The sequence below is a fragment of the Euprymna scolopes genome, chromosome 7, assembly GCF_053919585.1.
Source record: "Euprymna scolopes isolate OS-2025 chromosome 7, ASM5391958v1, whole genome shotgun sequence".
Classification (NCBI taxonomy): domain Eukaryota; kingdom Metazoa; phylum Mollusca; class Cephalopoda; order Sepiida; family Sepiolidae; genus Euprymna; species Euprymna scolopes.
In genome coordinates, this window is record NC_136488.1 from 20,477,341 (window position 1) to 20,503,314 (window position 25,974).

At 34.0% G+C, this 25,974-nt stretch overlaps 1 protein-coding gene across 2 annotated transcripts in view; it reads right to left on the reverse strand.

Moving 5' to 3' along the window:
• The window catches only part of LOC145279627 (solute carrier organic anion transporter family member 4A1-like), a 286,183-nt gene that overhangs the window by 72,209 nt on the left and 188,000 nt on the right, over positions 1-25,974 (reverse strand). For both annotated transcript variants that reach the window (XM_080130839.1, XM_080130840.1), the window contains exons 2-3: positions 24,872-25,334; positions 578-680 (exon numbers count right to left, since the gene is read on the reverse strand). In XM_080130839.1, the coding sequence (XP_079986965.1) occupies positions 578-680; positions 24,872-25,334 (566 nt within the window). The remainder of the gene's footprint in view (positions 1-577; positions 681-24,871; positions 25,335-25,974) is intronic.

Here is a 25,974-nt window from a genome sequence, read left to right on the forward strand (position 1 = left end):
ATTAATGCTTATATAAAACAAATAAAATGTATATCTTTTCCTACTTTAGTATTGAGTACTTTTGTATTAATCTCGTTAAAACTTCATTGGTTATTTTACCTCTGGAAAATATTATTATAGTACATAATTATATATATATATATACAGAGAGAGAGAGAGAGAGAGAGAGAGAGAGAGAGAGAGAGAGAAGGAGAGATAATCTGTGTGTATGTATATGGGTGTGATTAAGTCTTAATCTATACATCGTTGTGCCCACCTGGAGCCAATAATTACGACCAAGAAAAATTGATATAAAAACTTTTACATCCGTTCATGAGATTCTTTACCGAAGATGGTTATAAAGGATATCCGAAATTTTTAAATCGCGATATTTTTTTCGTAGGCCAATGCTTGCTCTCCTCCCTCTATTCATTACACTGGTTCAAACAATCATCTCTTGAATACTATTTTAGAAACGTAAAATCCACAGATGTATTCATGAGGTGAAATTGTCTGTTTTTACCGATATAAAAATATAGTGGAATTGGAAATGGAAATACCGTTTTTTTTGTGTAATACAAAGTTTCAAAATACTTACGTTGAAGTATCCACTGTATTTATATCGACGTAAAGATCCAGAAATTTCCCCCCTAGTAAATATCCAAAGGCAGGTCCAATGATTGCCATGGTATAGAAAATTCCTGCAAGTAAACAACGAACAAAATATTTTATATGAAGCAATAAATCAACGCAAATACTTATTTGTACAAAAACTCAAACGATAAAATGTTTGATTGAAAATGTTTCAAAATAGTTCATTAAAAATGTGTGACATTTTCAACCTATTTCAATCTATAAAATTGCGTTAGAATTAGAAAGAATGATATTCTATAACGTAAACGATAGTTGTATGTATAGATAAAGCTTTGAAAATACACAACAAACCCGTACAAAGTTATTTTATATTTTATTTTTTTAAAAAATCTTTTGGAGATAATGCCTCATAATTTGTGCATTTATTCTTTTTTTCCGGACTGTTATCCTCAACTTCATACTTTTTGTTGTTTCACCACGTTTCGCTAAACTCATCCTCTGGCTTTCTTCAGGTGATTAACCACGACGGGGCCCGTGGTGCAGCTAATAAAGGCATTAAGTCTCTTTGGTTTCAAATGAACGTTGTTTGAAGATAGCGGTTTCAATTCTCCCCAAGCTGTTCAGAGAATTAGTTGGCCAAAACGTGGGGAGACAACAAGTATTGCAAGCAGTAATCACTGGGAATGTTATAAAACTAAGGTTTCTTTTCTTGTCGCGGTTCATCGCCAGTAGAAAGCCTGAGAATGAGTTGGCCGAAACGTTGTGAAACAATAACTATGAAGATGAGGTTAACAGTCCGCAAAAAAAAAAAAAAAAAATGAATGAACTCTTCAAAGTTGTTTTATTTTAATTCCTGAAAATATTTAAAATTTAGAAAAAGGTTAATTTTAGGGACCAGATTGCTTTTCATATTATTTGATGTTATCGAACAATAAACACGATTTTTAATGTCATGCCAGGAAATAAGCCAGCATTAAAAAAAAATTGAAACACGCTAACTCCGGTTTGAATTTCTCGTTTCTTAACTACTGTCATTTCTCTACAAAGAAAGGGATGAGTGAGAGAAACATTGTTTTATTAGTGCTCTGGAGACATCCTTAATTTTATTTGGCATTTTCAGTTTCATTTCTCACTCAAAAAGGAATGTCTCTTCTAAGGGGTGGAGCACACTAAAAAAATCTAACACGAACAACAATAATGTTAATCACTTAAAACACGCTATACATATACGCCCGCCTCCTTATATTTGCGGCGGTACTCCACACACCCATTTAATTCATTTGTTTTCACTCTTCCATCCAGCATGCTTTGAATAGATCCGTTACATCAACCATTTGAGAAAGGGATTATCCCGAAATATATAATGGAAATTGTCACATACAATAGACCTTTACAAGTAAGACATTTATACTTAACACAATTGAATAAATATATATATAATGCATATATAGTGTTGTGTCTAATAGTGGATTTTATCCCGCGTAAGTCTTTTTTTCGAATTCCCGTCGCCACTATTGTGTTTGCACAAATAATTAACAAGAACACGGAAAGTAAAAGTATAACAATAATATATTAGACAGAAAAGTTATATACATATTTACATGTCTTCAGATATACTTCAGTTGGAGATATTCCGGCAGGTGGCGTGTTGCATGTCTTACTGGAGGCGACATAGGCGTCTTGTCTATTTGGCGGTCGTTGCAGAACTTTCCCGGTATTGGTGATTGATACCTTTATATATCTCAGTCACCCACCTATGTTAATTAGTAGGCGTTTCCACAACATATAGACATATATTTATATACTTATTGATTTGCAAATTGTCACTGGCTTTTCATCTTTCTTCCTCAACATCAACTACATTCTATTCATCGCAATATGATAGCCTTCTAAATCTCTTCTACATACCTATCCCACACAATACTTCAAGCAAACTACATCTCATTTTTATCTTCTATTTATTTTTATGTAATCAGGGACCAACAGGTAACCCAACTAGTCTGCAATAGAGACAGAATATGAAATATACCTGAAATGCGACCAGAACCAGAATGGGTGTTATCATAATCAAAAGAAACTGGTAATCAAAGGAATGGGACAGTTCAACGTTATGTTTTAAGTATTGTCTGTTTTTTATGTTATGTTTTAAGTATTGTCTGCTTTTTGTGTTATGTTTTAAGTGTTGTCTGTTGTTTATGTTATGTTTTAAATATTGTACGTTTTTTGTATTATCTTTTAAGTGTTGTCTGTTATTCATGCTATGTTTTAAGTGTTGTCTGTTTTTTATGTTATGTTTTAAGTGTTGTCTGTTTTAAGTATTGTCTGTTTTTATGCTATGTTTTAAGTGTTGTCTGTTTTTTGTGTTATGTTTTAAGTGTTGTCTGTTTTTTGCGTTATGTTTTAAGTGTTGTCTGTTTTTTGTATTATATTTTAAGTGTTGTCTGTTTTTGGGTTATATTTTAAGTGTTGTCTGTTTTTTGTATTATGTTTTAAGTGTTGTCTGTTTTTGTGCTATGTTTAAAGTGTTGTCTGTTTTTGTGTTATGTTTTAAGTGTTGTCTGTGTTTTGCGTTATGTTTTAAGTGTTGTCTGTCTTTGTGTTGTCTGTTTTTTTATTATGTTTTAAGTGTTGTCTGTTTTTGTGTTATATTTTAAGTGTTTTCTGTTTTTTTGCTATGTTTTAAGTGTTGTCTGGTTTTTGTGTTATATTTTAAGTGTTGTCTGTTTTTTGTGTTATATTTTAAGTGTTGTATGTTTTTGTGTTATATTTTAAGTGTTGTCTGTTTTTTGTATTATGTTTTAAGTGTTGTCTGTTTTTGTGTTATATTTTAAGTGTTGTCTGCTTTTTGTATTATGTTTTAAGTGTTGTCTGTTTTTGTGTTGCATTTGAAATAAATACGGTTATTTTTAATTTAAAAAAATGTAATTAATTATTTACTTTTAATAATTTTTATTTCAATTTTATTAAAAGAAAACAAATATGTTCCTTTACTGAACTAAATAAAAAAAACTTTAACTATAACGACGAATCGCCCCCCCCCCGCCTTCGCCGAATCAGCCACACGTCGAATCGGCTACACCGGATCAGTCAAGCTGAAACGTTCAAACCAGTAACTAGACATTCGTACTTGGATTTACCTGTGTGTTAATTACCATCAAAATTCTTAAAACGTTCTATAAAAAGAACACGATTAAACTAGTATATAACTATCTATGTGTTACGTCCGATGATACTTTTTTTTACAAAGAAGTCACCGCTTATTAAATCCCGAAGGCCATTCGAGGATAAGGGTTTATGAGTGTACAGTAGTCAATGGGACAATATCGTAGTAATCGTTAGTAGTGGAAATTTGGTAAATTGGGTTACTTAAGGAGACGGCTCATCAAGAACTTGTTTACGTTGGACTTGAAGACGACTATATTGCAGTCAGTTGGAAAGCAGACAAACGGAAGAGAGTTCCACAGGCGTGCAGTTCTAAGAAAGCTTTGTTCATGGAATTTAGGTTTAGGTTTAGGCACAGATAAAGAGCAGGGAAAATTATTGATAGTGGTTTCAGTTAGAGGAGTGTTTTGTGGAAATTTGACGAGAGAGACCATAGATTGGAGCTCAGACGAGCACTTGCTATGACTATAACGATAGAGCAGATACATGCTCGAAACGTCTCTTCTGTAGGAAAGAGTTTGCAGGGAAGAGAAAAGGGCATCCGCCAATAGGCTATGAAGTCTATTTTAAACTCTGTCAATGCAGGATAAGCTGCTTCTAGCAGCTCCTGCCCAAATATAGTCACAGTATTCCATCATTAGACGTACTTGGCTCTTATAGTCAGAGAATTGCATCAGCAGTGAGATATTTACTGAAGATGAGATATCTACTGGTAGAATTATCCACTATTTTTCCAGCGACCTTGGCAACAAATTTGGCAACGTGCTATGCTTAATACCAAATCAAAAGTGAGCAGAAGATGAAGTATAAACTTCAACAACTTACAGATTAAATGGTAAAATTGCAGAAGCCGTTGGATGCGTGATGATTAAAATCTGATTTGAGACACATTTTTTCCCCTAAAACTGTCATGCCGGATGCGCTCTTCTCAAGTTAGAGAGATGTAAGTTTCATTTTAGATTTACCTAACACTATGCTTATAAAAGGTTTATCTGTCTTTTTATGCGTGTAGATATGTGTGCCTGTATTTATATACGCTCATTTTCATATTATGTATAGATGTCATATATGTCATTTTCATATTATGTATAGATGTCATATATGTCATTTTCATATTATGTATAGATGTCATATATGTCATTTTCATATTATGTATAGATGTCATATATGTCATTTTCATTTTATGTATAGATGCCATATATGTCATTTTCATATTATGTATAGATGTCATATATGTCATTTTCATATTATGTATAGATGTCATATATGTCATTTTCATTTTATGTATAGATGTCATATATGTAATTTTCATATTATGTATAAGATGTCATATATGTCATTTTCATATTATGTAAATGTGTTTTGTATGATGTTTTTATGAATTATTCACTGTATTATTTAATTATTCACTGTACATTATAAAACCTTTTTATAAGGAAGTAGTAATAATTTTGAATCTGATAAATTAGTAGAAACAGCTAGTATATATATATATATATGTATATATATGTATATATATATATGTAAATAGAAATTCGTAAGTTTATATATATATATATATATATATATATATATATATATATATATATATATGTGTGTGTGTGTGTGTGTGTAAATGGAAATGCAGAATATTTAAAATAAACATTTATTTGTTAAAAACTCAAAATTTCGGCGAATATGACGCCTTCATTCATATTCAAATCAGTTTTAGTTTTCTTTTTTTCTTTTTCTTTCTTCGTGGCATTGCACCGCTAGAAAAATAACATCCGTGTCGTCTTCTTTCAATGTTTATGATCAGGAAAAACGCGTGAAATGATTTACTGAAGATGTGTTTTTCTCTGTGATAGAAGACTACACGAATATTACTAGTTACTCTATGCTACAAGGAAGAAAAAAAACTTAGTGATTCTAATCCTCTTGTATTTGTAGATAAACATGAATAGTTTAAATGAAACGATACGATTAAAGACATAGAAAGAAAAATTTGGAAAGAAAACCGCCGTTTAAAAAAATCTATTTCGTGAAAAGAAAAGGGGAATAAATGTGTAAAATAATTTTTCTTTTCTTTTTTAACTGCCGTCTTAAAACTCCTACTCGGATAAAGTAGTTTCTGGAAGGAAATAAATCGAATGGCAAGATTTTGTTCATAGTTTTGATCTATATCGACCAGACTGACGAATAAAAATAATGATTTTTAACGTATCAATAATAAAACTCGAAAATCCAACTGGCAACATGCACACACATACATATATAATTTTAAATTCGTTACTTTAAACACAATACAGAATTTTACATTTATTTATATAGATATTTACATTTTGGTAATTTCGATACAAATTTATATATATATATATATATATATATATATATATATATATATATATATATATATATATATATATATATATATAATGTTTAAATGTCCATTGTGCTTCTAGACTACTGATTTCAAGGTTATTATAGTATTTTGAAACATGAAACCGATGTTGTTTCTATATTTAACATTTTATCCTTTTTTATATTTAAATCGGTCCTCCGCTCTTGTTCGCTACGTTTTGTGAACAAGAATGGATGGTCACTTGATAAATAAAAAATAAAATATTAAATATAAGAAAGAAAACAACGACATCGTTTTCATGCTTCAAAACCCCCTCATAATCTTTAATAGAGAGAGAGTGAGATATAGATACAGATATAGATATATTTATGTGATTGAATGCGCACGCGCGTGTGTAAACTTCCATAGGGATACATATATGTATGCATTCTACTTTAGTGCCCATAGTCGTTAATATAATGGAATTTCTAGTTTCTTTCCTTTTGTAGACCATAATGCCTGAGTTTAGGTTACCGTAACACTTTATATATAACCGGGCATCCGATTGATGGATGTTCCCTTTCGAAGTTTTAACAGTGCATGCACAAAAGCGACGTAGTTTTTACCAAGACAAAACCTTGCATCGTTTATCACCTGCACGCACATACCCATATATTATTTCCCTAGAAATAGATTTGACACCTGTTTATACAGACTTGACAAGTTTTCTGCAACATGTATAGCAACGAATCAATTCTTTTTGTTCTGGTTACATTAGGAGTGCCACTATTGATGTATGTGTCGATTAGTTGATATTCATGTGCAATTCAAGTTTTTTTTTCCTGATTGAGTAGTGCAGGCTGAGGTGAAGAAATCTGTATATATATTATAATTAAATTGAGTTGCTACCTTCTAAGCTATACGTCATGTCAAGTTATGAGAAATAAAGAGAACTAAATCCTTCGTACCTTTATGAAAATAGTCTAGAAATTCTTACTTAAGGAATTGCAGATCAGTTTACTAAATAACATTTACATAGTGGAACGATAAAATTGTCACCCTATGAAAGACGAAATGATTTTATTTCGATTTGACAAGAAACGGTTTTCTTTTTTTTCTGTAACAGACCATCTACTAGTTGGTCAGTTATGTACTCATTCCAAGATCGATATGAGCCTTCTATAATGTCTGAAAGTTACACAATGTCTTACGAGTGAGACCGAAGATACACTGCTGTACAACTCATACTCTCTATCGATCCAAGTTATAATAACAGGACCATTACCAGCACCATGAAAATGCATCGCTGGATTGCCACAGATAACAGGGACATACCCAGGGTGATGTAAACAAAGTTTCCAGCCACGGTTATAGTCTTTGGTGTGGTTTCAAGTAAGGGCCATATCATACCACCTCACATCTTCGAAGTCGGCTTGAAAGTCAACATCAAAGTGTACTTGAATGTGCTGAAGAGTGTGGTGATCCCCTGGTACACCCAGGTGGCTGCTGGAAGACGCTGGGGTGGCAGAAGGAATCGGCACCGACCCACAAGTCCAAAGATACCTAGGCTTGGCTTCAGCAGGAGTGCTACGACTTTGTACATAATCACATTGAGTTTTTCAATAAAAATGTAAAAAGAAAGCTGTAGTGTTGTTTTCTTCAGGGCGGCACTTTTATCGTTCCACTCTGTAATTGAAATCGTCGTGTAGTTCAAAGAATATAGCAGTCGTATGAAAATACCTCATCCTGAGACAACTTTATGCAGCATAGTACACATTAGACTAGTGTTTGTTTGGTCGTTGGAAGTCATCTAGTTCCACGCCCTGATGTCTTTTAATAACGAATAATTCCACACAATTAATTAAACTCACTTGATATTGTAACGTTAATTGAGAGACAAGTGCCAATCTATACTTTCATTATTAGTACATAAATGATGATAATATATACGATAACATATCAACTCATTGTGATGTCATTAAGCCAATAAAATATTCGTCATTTTGTTTGCTGTTGATCAGGTAGATCCCTTACGTTATAATTTAGCTGAGAATATCAGGAACCTAAAACGGCTGAGACGTTAATCGAAGTTAACTTCATGATTCCGAGTTGAAAATTGTTTAAACAGTAGGAATGTACGAATAACAGACACAGTGTCGTATGCTTTAAAGGGGAAGTTTGATAAGTAAGATAGAGTCATTGGGAAGCACACGAGACGTTTAGACGTGTAAATGACATGGGCTGATAAGAATAATAAATTAGTGATTGTGACCTCCAGTGATTTGAAACGAAGAACACACCGAATAAAAGGTCAATGTCTTCCACCGTTTGAGTCAAGTTGGTTCTTTGAAAGTATCACCATGAAAGTTTAATTATAGGACGGTATTCTATTAGTATGGGAAGATCACGAGCACAAACGTGTACAAAGCTGCGTTATGAATAATAATTGGTGAACTTTAATGTTCCTATGATGATTATCGTACACGTTTCAGAGCACAAGAATTAACTACATCACTTGAAGAAAATAACAAGGAAACTTTAATTCAAAGGTTCACAGCGTCTCTCATTGAACTCATTGCAAACAGTTTTAAGCAAAACTGGACTATTTGGGTGTTGATTCAGCCCAGTAGTTACTTTTCAAAATGCATTGTAATGATTGTCGGTTTGTGTCAGTAAATTTCAAACTAAAGCTAGAATAAATTCGGTTGCTGGAGTTTTGTGTCATTCTCTCTTATTTCTGTCAGGCTTCTTGATATGATAATTCTAAAAACAACAACAAGTTCAACTATTACAGTGAAAAAAACTAAGGTTCGTCATATAGAGAAATAAGATCTAAAAATAGCAAAATCAAAAACTTGTAGATCGTTCACCCCCTCCCTAAAAAGATGTAATGAAGAAAATGATTGAACGATCAAAAAGCGTTCAGGTGCATTTTAGAAAAATTATAAGTAAAGTTGTAAAATGATTATGCACACTAGTGATAAGACAATTCCTGAATGTACTCGATTCCGATACAATAAGCGATTCTTTTCTAAATTGCTGATTCCGATACAAATAACCGATTTCAGTTCCGATTTTGAAAAATAATTCTAAATGTTTAATTAGATATTTAATGCTTTAAAATAATGTTTAAATAATAATTAAAAAAAAACAGCGTATACACATATATTTTTTCGATTTCCGATTCCGATAATCGTCCCAACACTGATGCATATACACATATAAAAGCATATTGATCTTCATTATAGGGTTGAGAATGAAAACCCATTGAAATATGTGAATAAAACTTACACTGTATAAGTGATAATTTGGAACCCTGTTCATTTGTTCTTGCATAAATTATAGATATTTAAGTAAACTATTTTTCTGTTGCAGACATTTCCTTCGTCCTTGTTTCGTATTTGATGCAGTTGGAGCAATCACAGACATTTATCATTCTTTCTCAGAAAATATTTTTGTAACTTGGTCGCAATTGTTGAAGATTATTTACAGGCTGTTAACATAAGGCGTGATCATAGCACGACGAAGACAGCCACTTAACTCCGGATCTCTTTTACTGCCATGTAATTGCTTGAAAAGGTTAAGTTTGAAATGTCTTTAGTTTTTCGTGTTTAAACTTTCATTGCATAATTGATGCGCAGAATTAGAATGGAACTTTCCTAATCGTTTCAATAGCAAGAGATGAGAAAAAGAGATGAGAAAAAGAGATGAGAAAAAGAGATGCGCAAGAGAAAAAGAGAACAAAGGGTAGAGAAAGATAGAGATAGGAGAGAAAGAAAAATGTATGGGAGAAATAAAAGGGACGAAAGAAGAAAAAAAGAGGAACAAGAGAAAGAAATAGAAAGGAAAGAAAATAAGATGGAAGAAAGAAATAGAAAGGAAACAAAGAACGAGGAGAAGAATCAAAGAGAGAAAAGGAAAAAATAAAGACAGAAGAAAAGAGAGAAGTATAAAGGTAGAAAAAGAGCGGGTGGATGGAGGAAAAAAGGGAACACAGTGGGAGAAAGCATGAGTAAGAGAAAGAGAGAGAGAGAGAGAGAGAGAGAGAGAGAGAGAGAGAGAGAGAGAGAGAGTGTGTATGCGTGTTACACATTCTTATTTAAATTAATCTATTTTGCAATGTATCTCCGGGTATCTTACTGGGAGAACTGGGAGATAAAAAGGGATGAGAGAAAGAAATAAAAGAAGAGAAAGGAAAGGAAGAAAAGCGAAAAGAAAATAAAGTAAAAAAAAAAAAGAGAAAAGAAAGAAAGAAAGCAAAAGAGGTGACAAAAGGTGTAAAAGCAGGAAAAAGAGCGGGAGAATGAAAATGCAAAAGAAGAGTGCCATAGTAAGAAAAAGGGAGAGAGAGGGAGAGAGAGAGTGTGTGTGTGTGTGTGTGTGTGTGTGTGAGAGAGAGAGAGAGAGAGAGAGAGAGGGGGGGAGGAGGTTTTAAATTAATCTGTTTTGCAATCTACGCCCGGTCGGATGTTCCTGCTGATTCAATATCAATGTTTATATCCGTTTTATTTTTTTAAATATTTTTTTTATAATTTATGTAACAACAAATCGACAATTTTGGAATTAAGTAATATCAAGGCATCATAATCATTGTAAAACAAATCATAGTAAACGATTTAATTGGACATACGTTGCTATTTGCCACATAGCTTGAAGAGAGAGAGAGAGAGAGAGAGAGAGAGAGAGAGAGAGAGAGAGAGAGTACTCCTTTTATCGATCACTACGAGCGTATATGTGATTTGCTAAACTAATAATGGACAAAATAAAAAAGGAACAAAGGTTCGCTTATTCAGCAATGAAAAATATTTCACACTAACACGTGACACTTTATTCTTTTAGAGTTGGAGGAGCATGTAACACCGGACGTGCAATCAGTGCCCGTACCTGTATATTTACATGCCATAAGGAGAAATAACTCCTATCTGCCCCCGGCCAGCCCAAAGGACATCTCTACATGCCTCCTCCCCTGTGATCACGAAATATATGAACGTGGTCAACTTCCTTGGTCCGAGAATGTATGCGACTTCCCACGCATTCGTGGGAACAGACCGCTCGGCGTTCGTCTTGTACGACCGGATGCTTGTCTTTCCGGTAATTGGCCGACTGTTTACGAATATCCTTCTGTATCGCTTTCCTCCGTATCTGTAATGCCATCCAATTCCATTTCGTCATCTCGACTGTTGTGGATCCACCTCTCGACTGATTGGTTCGCCTGGAATCTGATTCCGCGGTAGATCGGGATATGGAGACGACTCTGTTGTATTCGGTGTGGCGTGAATGGGCCATCCACAAAGTAGATTCTACAAAGAATCGGCGGTTGCATAGCGTCAGTTAGAGTTGGAGATGTGTTTAACACCGGACGTGCAAATGATGCCCCTACCCGTATATGTATATGCTCTAAGGGGAGACACCTGCCTCCGGCCAATTCAAAGGCATAACTGCTATCTTTATAATTCTAAACTAGAAAAAAAAACAAAAACAAAAAAAAAAAACAAGCATTATTAAACAAGAACAAAATGTACGTATTGTGGGTTAGAAACTGCAAAAGATGTGCATGGGAAATGTTTATTTATTATTCTATAATGTCTAAAGTGGCAAACGAAACATCGTCTCCATTTTAATAATATAGAAATAAGCATATTCGTTTGTTCGCCAATTAAAAGGTCGAAATAACCTTTACATCGATAAAGGTGACCTTTCGAACCGGGATTAAAGTATAGTATTTTTTCTGTTATCAGACAAAGGAAGAAGAACATTATTTTTTTTCATAATGAATTTAAAAATTTTTTTTTTTTTATTCAATTTTCACCCCAAACAAGGCATAGTGCCACTTTGAAGCAGGGGGCTACTATTAGGGAATTAATTCGCGGGGCCATTATGAAGGGAGAAGAGTAGAAAGATGTTTGTTAACATTACACTTGAACTTCTGCATGTCATTGCAGTTGGGAAAGCAGAATCCCGGAAGGGAGTTCCAAAGACCCGCAGTTCTGGGGAAGAAACTATTGGAGTAAAAGGCTTTCTTGCACCTAGAGATCTCTACTGTAAAGGGATGAGACTTAGTAGCTTGTCGGGTTTGTCGGTGGTAGTTACGTCGGGGAGGTACAAGTGTTTGCAGTTCGTCAGAGCATTCACCATTAAAGTATTTGTAGAACAGGCAGAGGCAGAATTCCGATTTCTTAGAAAACAAGTCAAATATTATAACGAATGACTACGTAAAAATACTAATTATAAGCAATAATTTATTAAAAAAAATTATTTTACTGACATAAAATCGTGTGGAACGCATTAAAGCGTTCGTTCAATGGACGTTGTTTGAATCCCTGACGAACTGCTGCGACCTCCCTCCAACCACAAAACGTACCTTTCAAGCCAGAACAATTGACGAACCTGGAATACTGCTGTCATATTCGTTGGATGTGCCGCTCGTAGCACTCTTTCCTATCTTAACAAAGTATCAAAATCGACTTTTCAATCTAACGGATATTTTTTACTCGTTCTTATAACCACTTTCATATAGCAGAGATGTAGTTGGTCTCTACCTACAGTATCCCAATGTTCATGGTAGGTGCTAGACGCAGCTCCAATCCTTGGCCCTGATCTCTGCAGAATATTAGCAAGAACTCATCTACCTAAAATCACAGCAAAGAATTTCTTTCTTCCTTATCCGTACCAAAAACGAAACAAAACTTTCATAATCCGGTTTTGTTTTTATAGAACACTCCGCCAGTAGAAAGAATTACGAGCCTGCTTTCCAGTTGACTACAACTGTAATGTTGTGACACTTTGGCTGTGATCATAGCGTAGCATCTGTGTTAACTGTGGCAGGCAGGGCCAAGGGTCAAAACATTATTATTATTATTATTATTATTATTATTATTATTATTATAAATTGATTCGAGCGACAGCGGGTCGCTGGATCGATTATTATGATTAGAAAAATAAATAATTAGATTGGGAAACATGATTGACAGGAAATAATAATAATCTCGCTACAAAGGAATGTGAAAATAGAAAATCGATGTAAACATGATTTTTGGTTTGCATAAACAAATAACTAGATTGAGGTTACATCAGCTGTTAGTCTGAGACACGTAATAAGATGTAGATTCTAGCCAGTCGTTAGCTGGAAACCAAGAGAGAACTGACGACTCAAAGGGGGAGTTGGTCTCTCTATGACGCAGGGGGCGGCGTTTCCTCAGGCAGCCAAGATGTAAAGACATTGTAATCTTTTAAGATGTCGACCGAAACCATGAAAATAAATGTTAAAATATACACACTAGACGATCAAATAAATAATACTACATATATACATACACATATTTAAACGTACATGAACATACAGAGAAAATATAAACCCCACTATTCAACATGTGCGTCGTTTTGGAACATGCACACACGACCTAACACAACATGGTCATCTATAAGTCTAATGTGAACAAACGATTGCTGAACTATCCTCATCCTTAAGCAATATCCTAACTATTCCACTAACATTTTCCGGTCCTCTTGTGGAGGCGATCATGGTCTAATTGGCGATTAATTTAACTCTTATCCTTGAGTTATCACCGGGCTTTTATAACTGGTGACCCATTAATAAAAAACTTCTCAAAGATTCAAGACCTGGCAATAAAAGCAGAATCTAAAGCTCGGATTACAACGAACGTTTTCGAACTGTACGTTGTAGTCGCAGATTGTTAGCAAACTATCAGCTTACAAACCAGGTTTTACATTCAGAACCTGGTATTCCAAAATTGTCCCCCATGTAAGTAACGACCAAGTTCAATGGTGCTCAACTTGCATATTTGAACCGTTTCACAAATGTGGTTATCTATATTACATTTCTCTTCGTCTACCCGTTCCATTTTTCCCTTGGAAAACACTGACCCGATCTAACTGAAATTTTGTATAGACTTTTGTTATTATAAAGTACAGCGAACTATATATTATGGTATCAGTTCGTTGCACAGTTAGGGATTAATAGGAATTAATAGAATTAGTATTTAATGAAAAAAAATGAGCACAGATTTTACTATATTCGACCATTAGTTTGCCATAAAACACCGATTCTAAGAGAACGGGCCATAACTTTTACTAAATATCTAGAGCCATATAATCATTAGTCAAGCTGCCTTCATAAAGACCCCCTTTAATAAATGATAACTTTCAAGCAGCTGTTTTATTATAGTAAAGCTTTTGAATATATCTAGTTGACTAGAAAGAGGCATTTTGGTGCCGGCCTTCTTTTTGCCAACACACATAAATGTAGCAAAGTGTAGCATCTCTCTCGCACTCCTACCCCCTCTTTCCCTTCTCTCGCCTTCTCTTCATCTTCGCTCGCTTTTATCGAGGTTTCGATCTCTATGGCGTCTCTAAAGCGATTTAAGACAAGTACGTGACTCTTGACAGTAGTTGATTAACTATCAGCATAAGTATCTAAAAACTCCAGACAAAATGATGCCAGACGACGTAATATATATATATATATATATATATATATATATATATATATATATATGCATGTGTGTATGCGTGTGCGTGCGTGTGCGTAAATATATGTATATATATATATATATATATATATATAAATATATATATATATATATATAGGTATATTATACGGAAAACACAACGTTAACTATATATATGGATGTGTGTATGTTTATAAATATGTATATATATATATATATATATATATGTGTGTGTGTGTGTGTGTGTAGATGTTTGCGATACTTTTTAAATGAATGCAATTATTTATACGAAAGTGCATTTTTACCTACATGCGAATTGGGAATAATTTTCCCATTTACGCATTTGGTACACCCAAATGGGGAGCGGCATATATATTGTCTTTAAGAATTATATAAATATGTATAAAATTATATTAAAACCTATGTGCATATATGTATATATAAGTATGTACATATATGTTTATATATATATATATATATATATATATATATATATATATATAGATATATAGATATATGTGTATATATATTTACATATACATATACATATATATATGTGTGTGTGTCAGGTCATGTCATATGCTACTGGTACCATTTAACTCAGTACTACCTACCTCATGGTTGGGTCACCGGCGACTAAATTTGTTCCCCCACCAGACTTGTTTTGTTAGGAGGGTGGCTAGTCACGCTGAAGGATTAAAAACAAGACCTTCCAAAGGACGAATGAACCCTTTTTCAACGGCCAACTAGCACCGTGTGTGTTTGTGTGTATTTATGTGTGTGTTGGGGTGGAGAGGGCTCTCGGAAGCCGTGGTGAAGGCAACCTTCCTTGTTGCTGGCTATCTTTCAGTTACTGGTTGCTGGATCTCAACATTTTGAACCGAGAGAGAGAGAGACTTAGCTGTCGCACAAAGCTAAGACTCTGTAACATCATCTGTGTATAGATACTCCCTCAGGCATTTGTCTATTAAAATGGTCCTGTGGCAATGGAAGTCATTTTGGGGCTCATGGACGTTAAGTGTTTGAGGGAGTGGCACTCGTCTGACAAGACGTTGCAATCATCATCATATATATATATATATATATATATATATATATATATATATGCATACATACTCATGTGAAAATGTGTCAGGAAAATGTAAAATAGCTTTGGAGGTTAATGGGATTGTTTTATTTTTTAGCGGATGATGAAATAACGATGGAATGAAGATTTAAAAAAAAAAAATGTAAAAAGAAAAAACGTTTTTTTTTTCATAATTAGATGTTCTGTGTAACGTTTTCTCTCTGAAATAATATCAGTTAATTTCTTTCTGTCTCCCAGAATATTTTCACGCTTACTCTTATGCAGTTGACACACGAGGTTGCATAGCAATTATAAATTACCATATCTTTACTATCGTTCCAGACTAACAACTATTGTCGTCTTAACATATCGACGTGTCAAACAATTGTCTGAAACCTATATAGCTAGCCCCCCTCCTTCAATGATAATATATATTAAAACTCTTTTTTTACGATAAACAAGGCGTATTTCCCACTTGAATATAAGAGGCTGTTATTTGTGATCATGTCTAATGGGAGATTATGGAGAGTTCAGCATCGAGATGTTTGTTCACATTACATTTAAACCTTTGCAGGTTAGTACAGTGAGGGGAGCAGGAAACAGGAGGAGAATTCCAAAGTCTAGCAGTTCCAAGAAAGAAATGATCAGAGTAGAAAATATTCCGGCATCTAAGGATCTTAACAGTGAAAGGGTGGGATTTTGCTGTTTGTCGGGCTCATCAGAATTATATGCATCAAGGGTGCACAAGTGTAATGGTTTCATCAGAACACATTCCATCAAAATATCTTTGTAAAATAAGCACAATGATGCAACATTGAAGTGATGGGACAGAGGTTGGATATTGGCAGATAGATCGGGACCTGTTAGACGTGAGACTTGTTTTCGAACCCTGCCTGTAAGGAAGAGACTAGTTGTAAATGCACCATCTAAGATGTGGCCACAATATGCATAGGCGAATAGTGGCTTTGTAGAGGTATTCGATATTTTCAGGTGTGAGTAATTTTCTAGCATAGTAAAGGGAGCCTAATTTATTTGCGACAGCCTTGATAATCCTCTGTGTATTTGTTCCAAGTCATATTGTCTGCAAAGTCGGAGGTTTTGAAAGGAATCGAACTCTGACTCCTAAAAAATCGGGTTCGGATTTTTTTCAAACTCTGAAGAATAGACAGTCTGAATAATGGAAAACTTTAAAAATAAGTAATAAGAGTCTGGTATTTTTAAATTCAAAGAATCAAAGTTGGAGGGTTGTGGAGTCGGGAGTTTTCGAAGGAATCGGAGTCGTAAAAATACTAAAATCGGTATCTGATTCTTTAATCTCTGAAAAATCAACAGAAAGTCTGAATATTGAAAAACTTTAAATGACGAGTTGAATATTTTGGAATCTGAGAAGTCGGATTAGATTTTTTTTAAATCCTAGGAGTCGAATCTTATACCACCCGACTCCTCAACCCTACACAGAATGTTCAAATTTTTGCTCAAGAATCGATTGATAATGAATGGGACTATTCCAATACTTTCACCCAATTCCGGTACATTAACCGATTTTGTTAAAATGTCTGAATATAGACTTGTTTTTAGTGTTTGAATTCCGATAAAACCCATGTGCATATATTCTTTCAAACGTCAAATTACACGTGTTGGATTGATGTATTAGAATTTAGTTTTACTGGTAGTTTACAACTAATTTATTCAACATTTTTGTATCAGTCAAAAGCAAGAAAAATTAAGTTAAAAATAATTAAAAGAATCGTTTTTGAAATCGGAAAATAGGCTTCCAATGTTTCCGATTCATGATTAATCGTCCCAACACTAATACTAAATGATTCATATGAATTTCATGAATTCTCCATCATCGTCTGTACATATTTTTTTATGGATTTAGAATCATTTTTCAGTCGATGTATTTGTGTTTTTAAAGCTCATCTGATATTATTTAAACATTGCTGTTATCAAAAATGTAATTTCCATAAAACGTTAAAAAATATCGGCAATTAAAAAATTATGAAAATTGCTCTAAACAATGCATGAAGCCACTTGATGTAGCAGGTAAAAAATAATACTCCACAGTAAAAATCAGACAACTGTAAGCATTATACAATAATACAATATTAATTCATTCTAATAAAAACAATATATACGGATAGATTCCAACCCAGAAATATCAGCTCTTCCCCTTTGTAAGAAACATCGCCCATGGAATGCTAGAACTAACATAAGGTTTCATTTGGTTGGCTTGTTTTATTTTACGGCATATCAACTAGTGATGGGACGATTCCAATATAAATATATATATATATATATATATATATATATATATATATATATATATATATATATATATATATATATATAAAGAATATATATAATTAAAGGAATCGGTTTTAGAATTGGAAAATATACACAATCTTTTTCGATTCTGATACCGATTCCAATACCCCCAAAGTTCCTATTTTATGATTCCCGTCCGATTAATTTCCCCAAAACTAATATCAACCCTTTTCGAGATATTTAATCCTGAAATCGGCCATTTTGATAAAAATCGTTGACTTTCAATTTTTTTTCATATCTTCAAATATTTATCCATAGTGTTTGGTTTGCTTGCTATTTGTTTTAGCTTTGCAAAACATGGTTGAGTTTTGCAAAAGAAAAGAAAAACAGTAATAACATCCATGTTTGGTTAGGCATCCTAAGTCAATCGGATTTGGTAGCACAAGCAAAAATAAGGAAAGCGCGAGTTTCGAGGTGGCCGAGAGTAAAACTCAAAGTCTGCATTCTATTCTCCAGCTTTAGATGTGTATTTCCTTTTAAACATAGTTAAGATAAAGGCACCACTTTGCTGGTAGGTTTATTGATGTGAGGATAACACTCGAATCCGAATGAGCCGTTATTTTCCGGTTCAAGTTAAACACTAATCACCGACTTTCTTTCCACTCTTCTTAAACGATGTTGATTTCCAGGAAGATAAAACTAGTTTTCATTTAATTAGTTTTACACTTGAACATTTATTGGTTAAAACGACGTGAAAAATCGTATTTGTAAGAGGAGAGGGGGTGGGGGGAAGGATGGAGGGTTAGTGAAGTAGCGCAGTATGTGGTGTTCACAACAAGTTGAAGGTGTATAAAAAGGTTTCTGTAAAAAGGTATATATATATATATATATATATATATATATATATATAAATAATTTATTTATACAAACATTGATGGCTACATATGTGCATACATGTTTCTGTAATCACCCGTGCTGGGGAGATTACGTCTTCAGCTTCTCTTCTATACTCACTGTCTCTTTCTCTCTCTCTTTTTAGGTTTAGCCTCTCCCTCTTTTTTTCTATACTCTCTTTTTCTCCCTCTCTCTTGGAAACTATGTTCATTTACCTTTGGTAAAATAATAAAATAACAAAAAAAAAAGTTGCATTTCTCGTTGGCCCGAAATTAAATATTTCAATTTTTAATTAATTACGTAATCCAATTTATGGGTCACGTCACAATATATACATATATATATATATATATATATATATATATATATATATATATATATATGTGTGTGTGTGTATGTGTTCATATTTTCCTCAATGAAATGCAACTCTGCAATACCTGCAGCACTCATGCAGCCCCAGACCTTGCTTGACTTGTTTCAATGAGTTTAATTTATGAATTGTGGCGAAGTTGTGTGTGTTTGAAGTTGTTGATAATATCAACGAGTCATTGTTAGGTTTCTTTATCTTTGAATATGTATATATATATATATATATATATATATATATATATATATATATATATATATATATATATATTCAAGCACCTACGACAGAGTTATTCTTGTTTCCAATTTTTCTGGATATTTTTTCCATTCGCCGAGCATTCTTTTTTTTTATTTTACTGTATAGAAATAATAAAAATTGAGGCTCAAAGGAAAGAAAAAGAAAGACAGAAATAACCGCTCCTGATGATGATCTGATGCATAGATAAAAAACGAATTATTATACTATGTGTTATACATTTGGAAAATTTATGTTCTCATTTCTTGGAGCATTAATGTGTGACTGTTTTTAATATTTGTTTGTATCTGATAAGTTATGTGATTGCTATATACACAATGTGAATGTGATGCTATGTTTTTTTTTTTTTTTTTTTTTTTTTTACATTTTCACCCCAAACAAGGCACATTGCCACTCAGGTGTAGGGGGCTACTATCAGGGTCAGCAACTACTGGGGCACTATGTAGGGATTTGGGCAGCAAGATGTAACACATGCAAGACACGTAAAAATAAAGATATTCGCCTAAATTTACAATAATTAATAACAATAACAAATAAGAATCTTGATTTTTTAGTTATAAGAATGAATCTCAACAATATACATGCCCTAAAATGAGAAACACATATTCATTAAAGTTATTATTTGCAATAATTTGAATTTTATTATAAGGAATGCATACTTAAAAAATATATATATTTTTATATATTTTCAATAAATGTGTGTATTATATTTCTCTTTGTCTGTCTGCCTGTCCATGGCATTTTCTCTAAAACTACTGAGCCGATCTGACTGAAATTTTGTATGCATTTTTATTATGGAAAGAAGCAGCAAACTGAGTATTATGACATCTGATTGATGCACAGTAACGGATTAATAGGGATTAGTATTTAATGTAAAAATGAGCATAGATGTAACCATATTCAACCATAAAGCAATCATTCCAAGTCAACGTGCTCAGAAGTCTTTTATGCTACATCTGTCTGTCTGTCTGTCCGTTCTACTTTTCAGTCTATTTTAATTGGCTAAAAGTCTAGTATGTATACCAGCGAAAAGTGATTGCTTAATCACAATAATTATTAGTTGAGTATTTAATAACGTTTCATTAATTAAACATGACCACTTAGTTTTTATCTCTTAATGTATAATCGCGCACCTGCGGCTTAACTCAGAAACTCGTTTTTGCTGTCAAGCCTGAATTTCAGCACTCACCTGCTGATAACAATCACGAGGTGATATTTGTCTAGACACTCGGAATCTCTCCGAATCAAAACAAGATGGAATATATTAAAATATATATTAAATATATTAACACCATTGCCACGACCTACGTAATTACTTACGCTGACGAAGAAATATTGAAAATGTCTATAATCATTACGACGGAGGCTTATAGAAGATAGAAATAACGATAATTCAACTTAATCTTTATATTCAAATAGCAGCATCACCTAGCGTTACCCGGGATTAAATAAAAACACATGTGTACTTCTGGTGGCAAAATTGAATCCGCATAGATACATTTAATTCTTTTTAATTTTTATAATTTTCAAATTATACAAAAATTGTTTGAATTTTGGAGATGAGGATTGATAATCTCTATTATTTTGAATTATTTAAACTACTGCTTTCATCATGGGCGTTCTTATCACAACGTTTCCATCAATATAACCTTTTTATCTTCTTCAGGTATATCTTGTCGAACTCTGGAATCTTTCTGTCGAACTCGGGAATTTACACTGAATTTCGAACGGAATCCTTCATCCAGTTATGTCAGTTATGAACAAATCGAAGTGCTAAATAATTTGCAATCGTATTTTTAGCATCGCCTTACACATAGACCTGTAGAGTAACGGATAAAGTACTATACAACTGCGAATTACTTAAAACTTCTTAATCTTAACGATTATGACTGAAGCAACGAAAACATGCTACCCCATTGGATTAAACAAAGGGTCCCGTTCGAAATTCCGTGTAAATTCCAGAGTTTAACATAAAGATTCCCGAATTCGATAAGATACACCCGAAAAAGGTTGGAGATAACATCGATCAAATCGTTGTGAGAATAATACTTGAACAAAGTAAAAAGTAATTTTTGTGGTTTATGGATGTCCGACATGAATGCAAACCCCGCTGTGTATTTGTTCTACCATTATTATTATTATTATTATTATTATTGTTATTATTATTATTATTGTTGTTGTTGTTGTTGTTGTTGTTATTGTTGTTGTTGTTATAACGACAACAACAACAACAACAACAAGAAGAAGAAGAAGAAGAAGAAGATACAAACAGATACGAACAAGCTACAAACAGATAAACCCATCCAGGCCAGAAGATCGGAAATCATAATTAAATGAAAACTCTGAAAACTGAGTAATGCTGCAATATTTTTTTTACTTTTATTAAATAAAAATGAAAATCATTTTTTTTTCTGAAACTTTCAATTGAGAGAGATTGGAAATCAGAACATTCCTTTTTTCATGATGTCAACAGGTCGAGAAAATCAGCAACACAATAAGGTTGTTCCGAAAGAAATATTGTTGGAAATTAAACTAAAAAAATAAACCAAACGATGACAGATCTACAGCAAATTGACGTAAGCAATTATTACACGAGAGAAAGTGAAAGACAGAGAGAAAGAGAGAGAGAGAGAGAGAGAGAGAGAGAGAGAGAGAGAGAGAGAGAGAGAGAGAGATTTTTGAAACGCATCTGTTGACTGTTCTTTCATTGGAGAAAGAATAAAACTATAAATATAAAAACTATTTTTGATACTCCAAGTCATTTTCTTGTTATCTCATTCAAGAAGAATAACCCTTCCCCGACAAGAATCGAAAGTGTAAAAACTTGATTACCTCCCTTGCATCGCATAAAAATTGGATTTGTCCTCGTAACAATGTTTTCGTATTGAATATGTAACTGGCAAGAATTGAAGAACTACTACGTGGAGAAGAAAAATAACCTAATTAAGAGAAACCTTGAGAAAATCAACGAGTGTATGAAACGATTCCAAGAGAAGTAATGACATTACATTTGCAGTTCGAGCGTGATGCAAAGGTTAAATGACATGATTACACAAAGCTGCATTCGTTGCAATGGCTGATACTCTGCGAAAAAAGATGAAGGATACAACATAGGACATTAACCAGTTCATGATTTATGAGAAACCATGCCTAGTAATAATGAATAATGATGTAAATGCCTCGATTATTTCATACTCTTCGGCTTAACATTCACGGACAACATTAACCTGGACAAATACATTGAGGACATTGCGAAGGTTGCTGCAAAGAAGATGTTGCATATCTGTACCTGTTTTACAAGTATTTTAATGGAATGTGCTCTAATAAACTCGCTGCACTTATGCTTCCCCTCGAAGTACACATCCCCGACAAACCCGCGTTGCAACAAAATCACATCCATTCACTGTTAAGATCACCAAATGCCAGAAAGTTTTCTACGCTAATAGTTTCTTCCCTCGAACAGCTAGACTTTGGAATTCCCTTCCTTCTACCCGCTTCCCCGACTGTTCTGATACACAGAAGATTAAATGTAACGTAAACTAACATCTTGGTAACCTTTCCTAGGCATGATTCCAAATAGTAGCCCCTTATATCCAAGTGTAGATGTTCCTTGTTGGGGATAAACGTGAGTAAAAGGAAAAAGAAAATAGGGTTTCGTTTTATTTTCAGGAAAGTCAGTCTGTTTTGTTTTCTCGGTTAGTATTTTATTTGCTGTTTTGCACTATTTTCCAAACTTTGAGTAGTGGTGGCAAAACAGCACCACTTTCTTTTCAGTAAGTGTCGATGACTGGGCTTTTAAGCTTTATAATTTCCGATTTTTATCTGCTGAACCTGCTTGATCAAAGGGAGCAGGACCTCTAGTATCAAAGCATGGTGCCATTTTCCATTACTTACCTCTTCCCACATGGTGCATTAATGGGTTGAGGGATCCTTTTTATCCTGTGTTAGTCTGCTAGTATGTATATTTATTGTTATTCATTTTTTATTAGAAATTTCTCATTGCCCACAACATTTTTTATTTGGTTCCTTCTATTAATAAAACGGCTGCTCCCGTTCGCAACCTGGGAAACATGCTGGATGGCTTGAAGAGACAGTACACTATGTTTTATTTTAATATTTGGCCAGGGTTTACTTCCGATAAGAAGTATTGTCATGTCAGGGCTCTAGCAACCCCCTTTACAGAGAGACCGAAGACACTCGAGGATGGTGTCTCGTATGCATTTATCGACTCGTGTTGTCAAAAATGGCTTTCCAGATTAGATTGTTTTTTAAATGAAAGAGTATTGGAAAAAGGTTATCTTTCTTTTTACATAAAAATACTTCAAGTAAGCTGCTGCTTATGATGTCACTCAGCGAGCAGCTAGAGACAGCAGCCTAAACATATTTTGTCACTAGAAATTGCAAAATGGGTATTCATTCTTTTGCGAACTGTTGTCCTCATCTTCATAGTTGTTGCATCACCATCTTTCGGCTAACTCATCCTATGGCCTTCTTCAAGTGATTAACTGTGATGAGATAGGAATGCCGAGTCTTGTTAACTGTATCCCCAGTAATTACTGCCTTCCATAGTTGCTGTCTCGCCACGTTTTGGCCAACTAATACTCTGGCATGCTTAGGTAGGATTGAAACCTCTGTATTCAGACAATGTCCACCTGGAACCGTAGAGATTCAATGCTTCTATCCACAAAAATTATATTTTTGTAATACAGAATTTGTTCTACTTACATCTTTTTTCCTTTTTAGTATATCAACATGCGTGAATCTCGTCACATTATTTGCTTATTTGAACTCTTCAGCTCTTACACTTTTTTTAATGTATGTATAAAATAGATCTGCAACTTTTCGAGCTATGTTCACAAAATGAAATTACAGAAAATCTCTCTAAATAAAAAGTTTTAGAAATGCGGAAAAATGCGAACACTAAGATTACAACGATTAGCACCAGTCTCTTCCTCTTAGACGGGATCCTAAAATAATCTCAAGTCTAATAGGCTCCACACTACCGACCAAGCTCTGTTCTATCGGCCTTATGTCGCATCACTGGGCCTATTTTACAAGTACATTAATGGAATAGCCTCTGATGAACTCGCAAAACTTGTGTCCCTTCAACATACAACGATCAGCATCAAAATTTTAACTCTTCACTATTACGGTCCCTAGATGATGGCAACGCCTTCTATACTAATAGTTTATTCGCTAGATTTTAAAATTCACCCCCAGTTTCCTTCTTCTCTGACTGTAATGACATGCAAAAATTTATGTGCAATATAAAGAGATATCTCGCTACTCAACTCCCCACAATCCCCTGTTAAATATGATCCCAAATTATGGTGCCCTGTAATACGCCTTGTTTAAGATGAAAAAGAGTAAGAGTATGTATTGGTTTCTCGGGACATCATTATTATTGTTAGAGTTCCGCGAAGGTAGAAAAATAGGAAAACACTAACAGCAAAATGCAAGCACGATCAAATGAAAACTATGTGAAAAGAATATCTTACCTATATATACAGGTGACGTCCGTACGGAGAGATTTTCGTCGAGGTAAGTCACACCGAGCGTATAAAGTGGCGACGCTCCAGCGCCGTGTAAAAGTTGACCAAAGAAGAACATATATTTATATTGAGAGAGGCGCGTGATAGAGGTTTCCGCCGTGCACACTAACGCGTTACTGCCGTTGGCGGAGGTACCGGAGCACACGTTGCGCGTACTGACGTAATTATACTCGCCGCTCAAGAAATGCGGAAGGCTGAACACGAACGAGCCAATTCCGATAACGAGGACGCCGATGCCGAGGTAGCGTGGTTTTCGTCCAAGCCCACCGAAGTAACTGATGGGGATGAGGCACAAGACGGAGGCAATGTCGTAGCAACTGGCGATCGTTCCCGATTCTGTACTCGATAAATCGTATCGACGTTCGATGTTGGAGATGACAACGTTTACAAAACCATTGACAACCATACCCTGAAAAAGAAAAGAAACAGTGAATAACGTACTTGTATTAAGTGGAGAACCGAGTTTGCTCTTCAATTTCCTCGGACTGCTAGACTTTTGGATTCACTTCCGGTTTTCTGTTTCCCTGATCTAAATCTAATGTGAACAGACACTCACCGTTTAAATCCCCACAATCCCCTATTAGACATGATCCCAAATAGTAGCCCCCCTTACGTTCAAGTGGTAATACGCTTTGTTTTGGGCGAAAAAGAGTCGAGAGTATGTATTGGATTCTCGGGACATCATAATTATTAGAAGGGTTCTACGAAGGTAAAAAGATTGGAAAACACCGACAGCAAAATGCAAGCACGAAAGCTTTTTAGCAAGTCAATGAACGATTAGCTAGGTGTATCAGAATTTTTGTAGGAATTTGTGACACCCCTAACACGAAACTGCGAAACTCGTTATTTCTCTTTTAAAAGTTGGTTGTTTATTTTCTTTATGGATTATACTTCCAAAATAAACTATTAAAGTTGTATAAAAAGTAATAGAAATATTTGAATTTTACGAGTTCAGTATTTTTCAATTTTTTAACTTTAAAAATCTATCAAAATTTTTCTATTCATTCTATTTTTACGATATTTTCAGGGTCAATGTAAAATTTTATGCT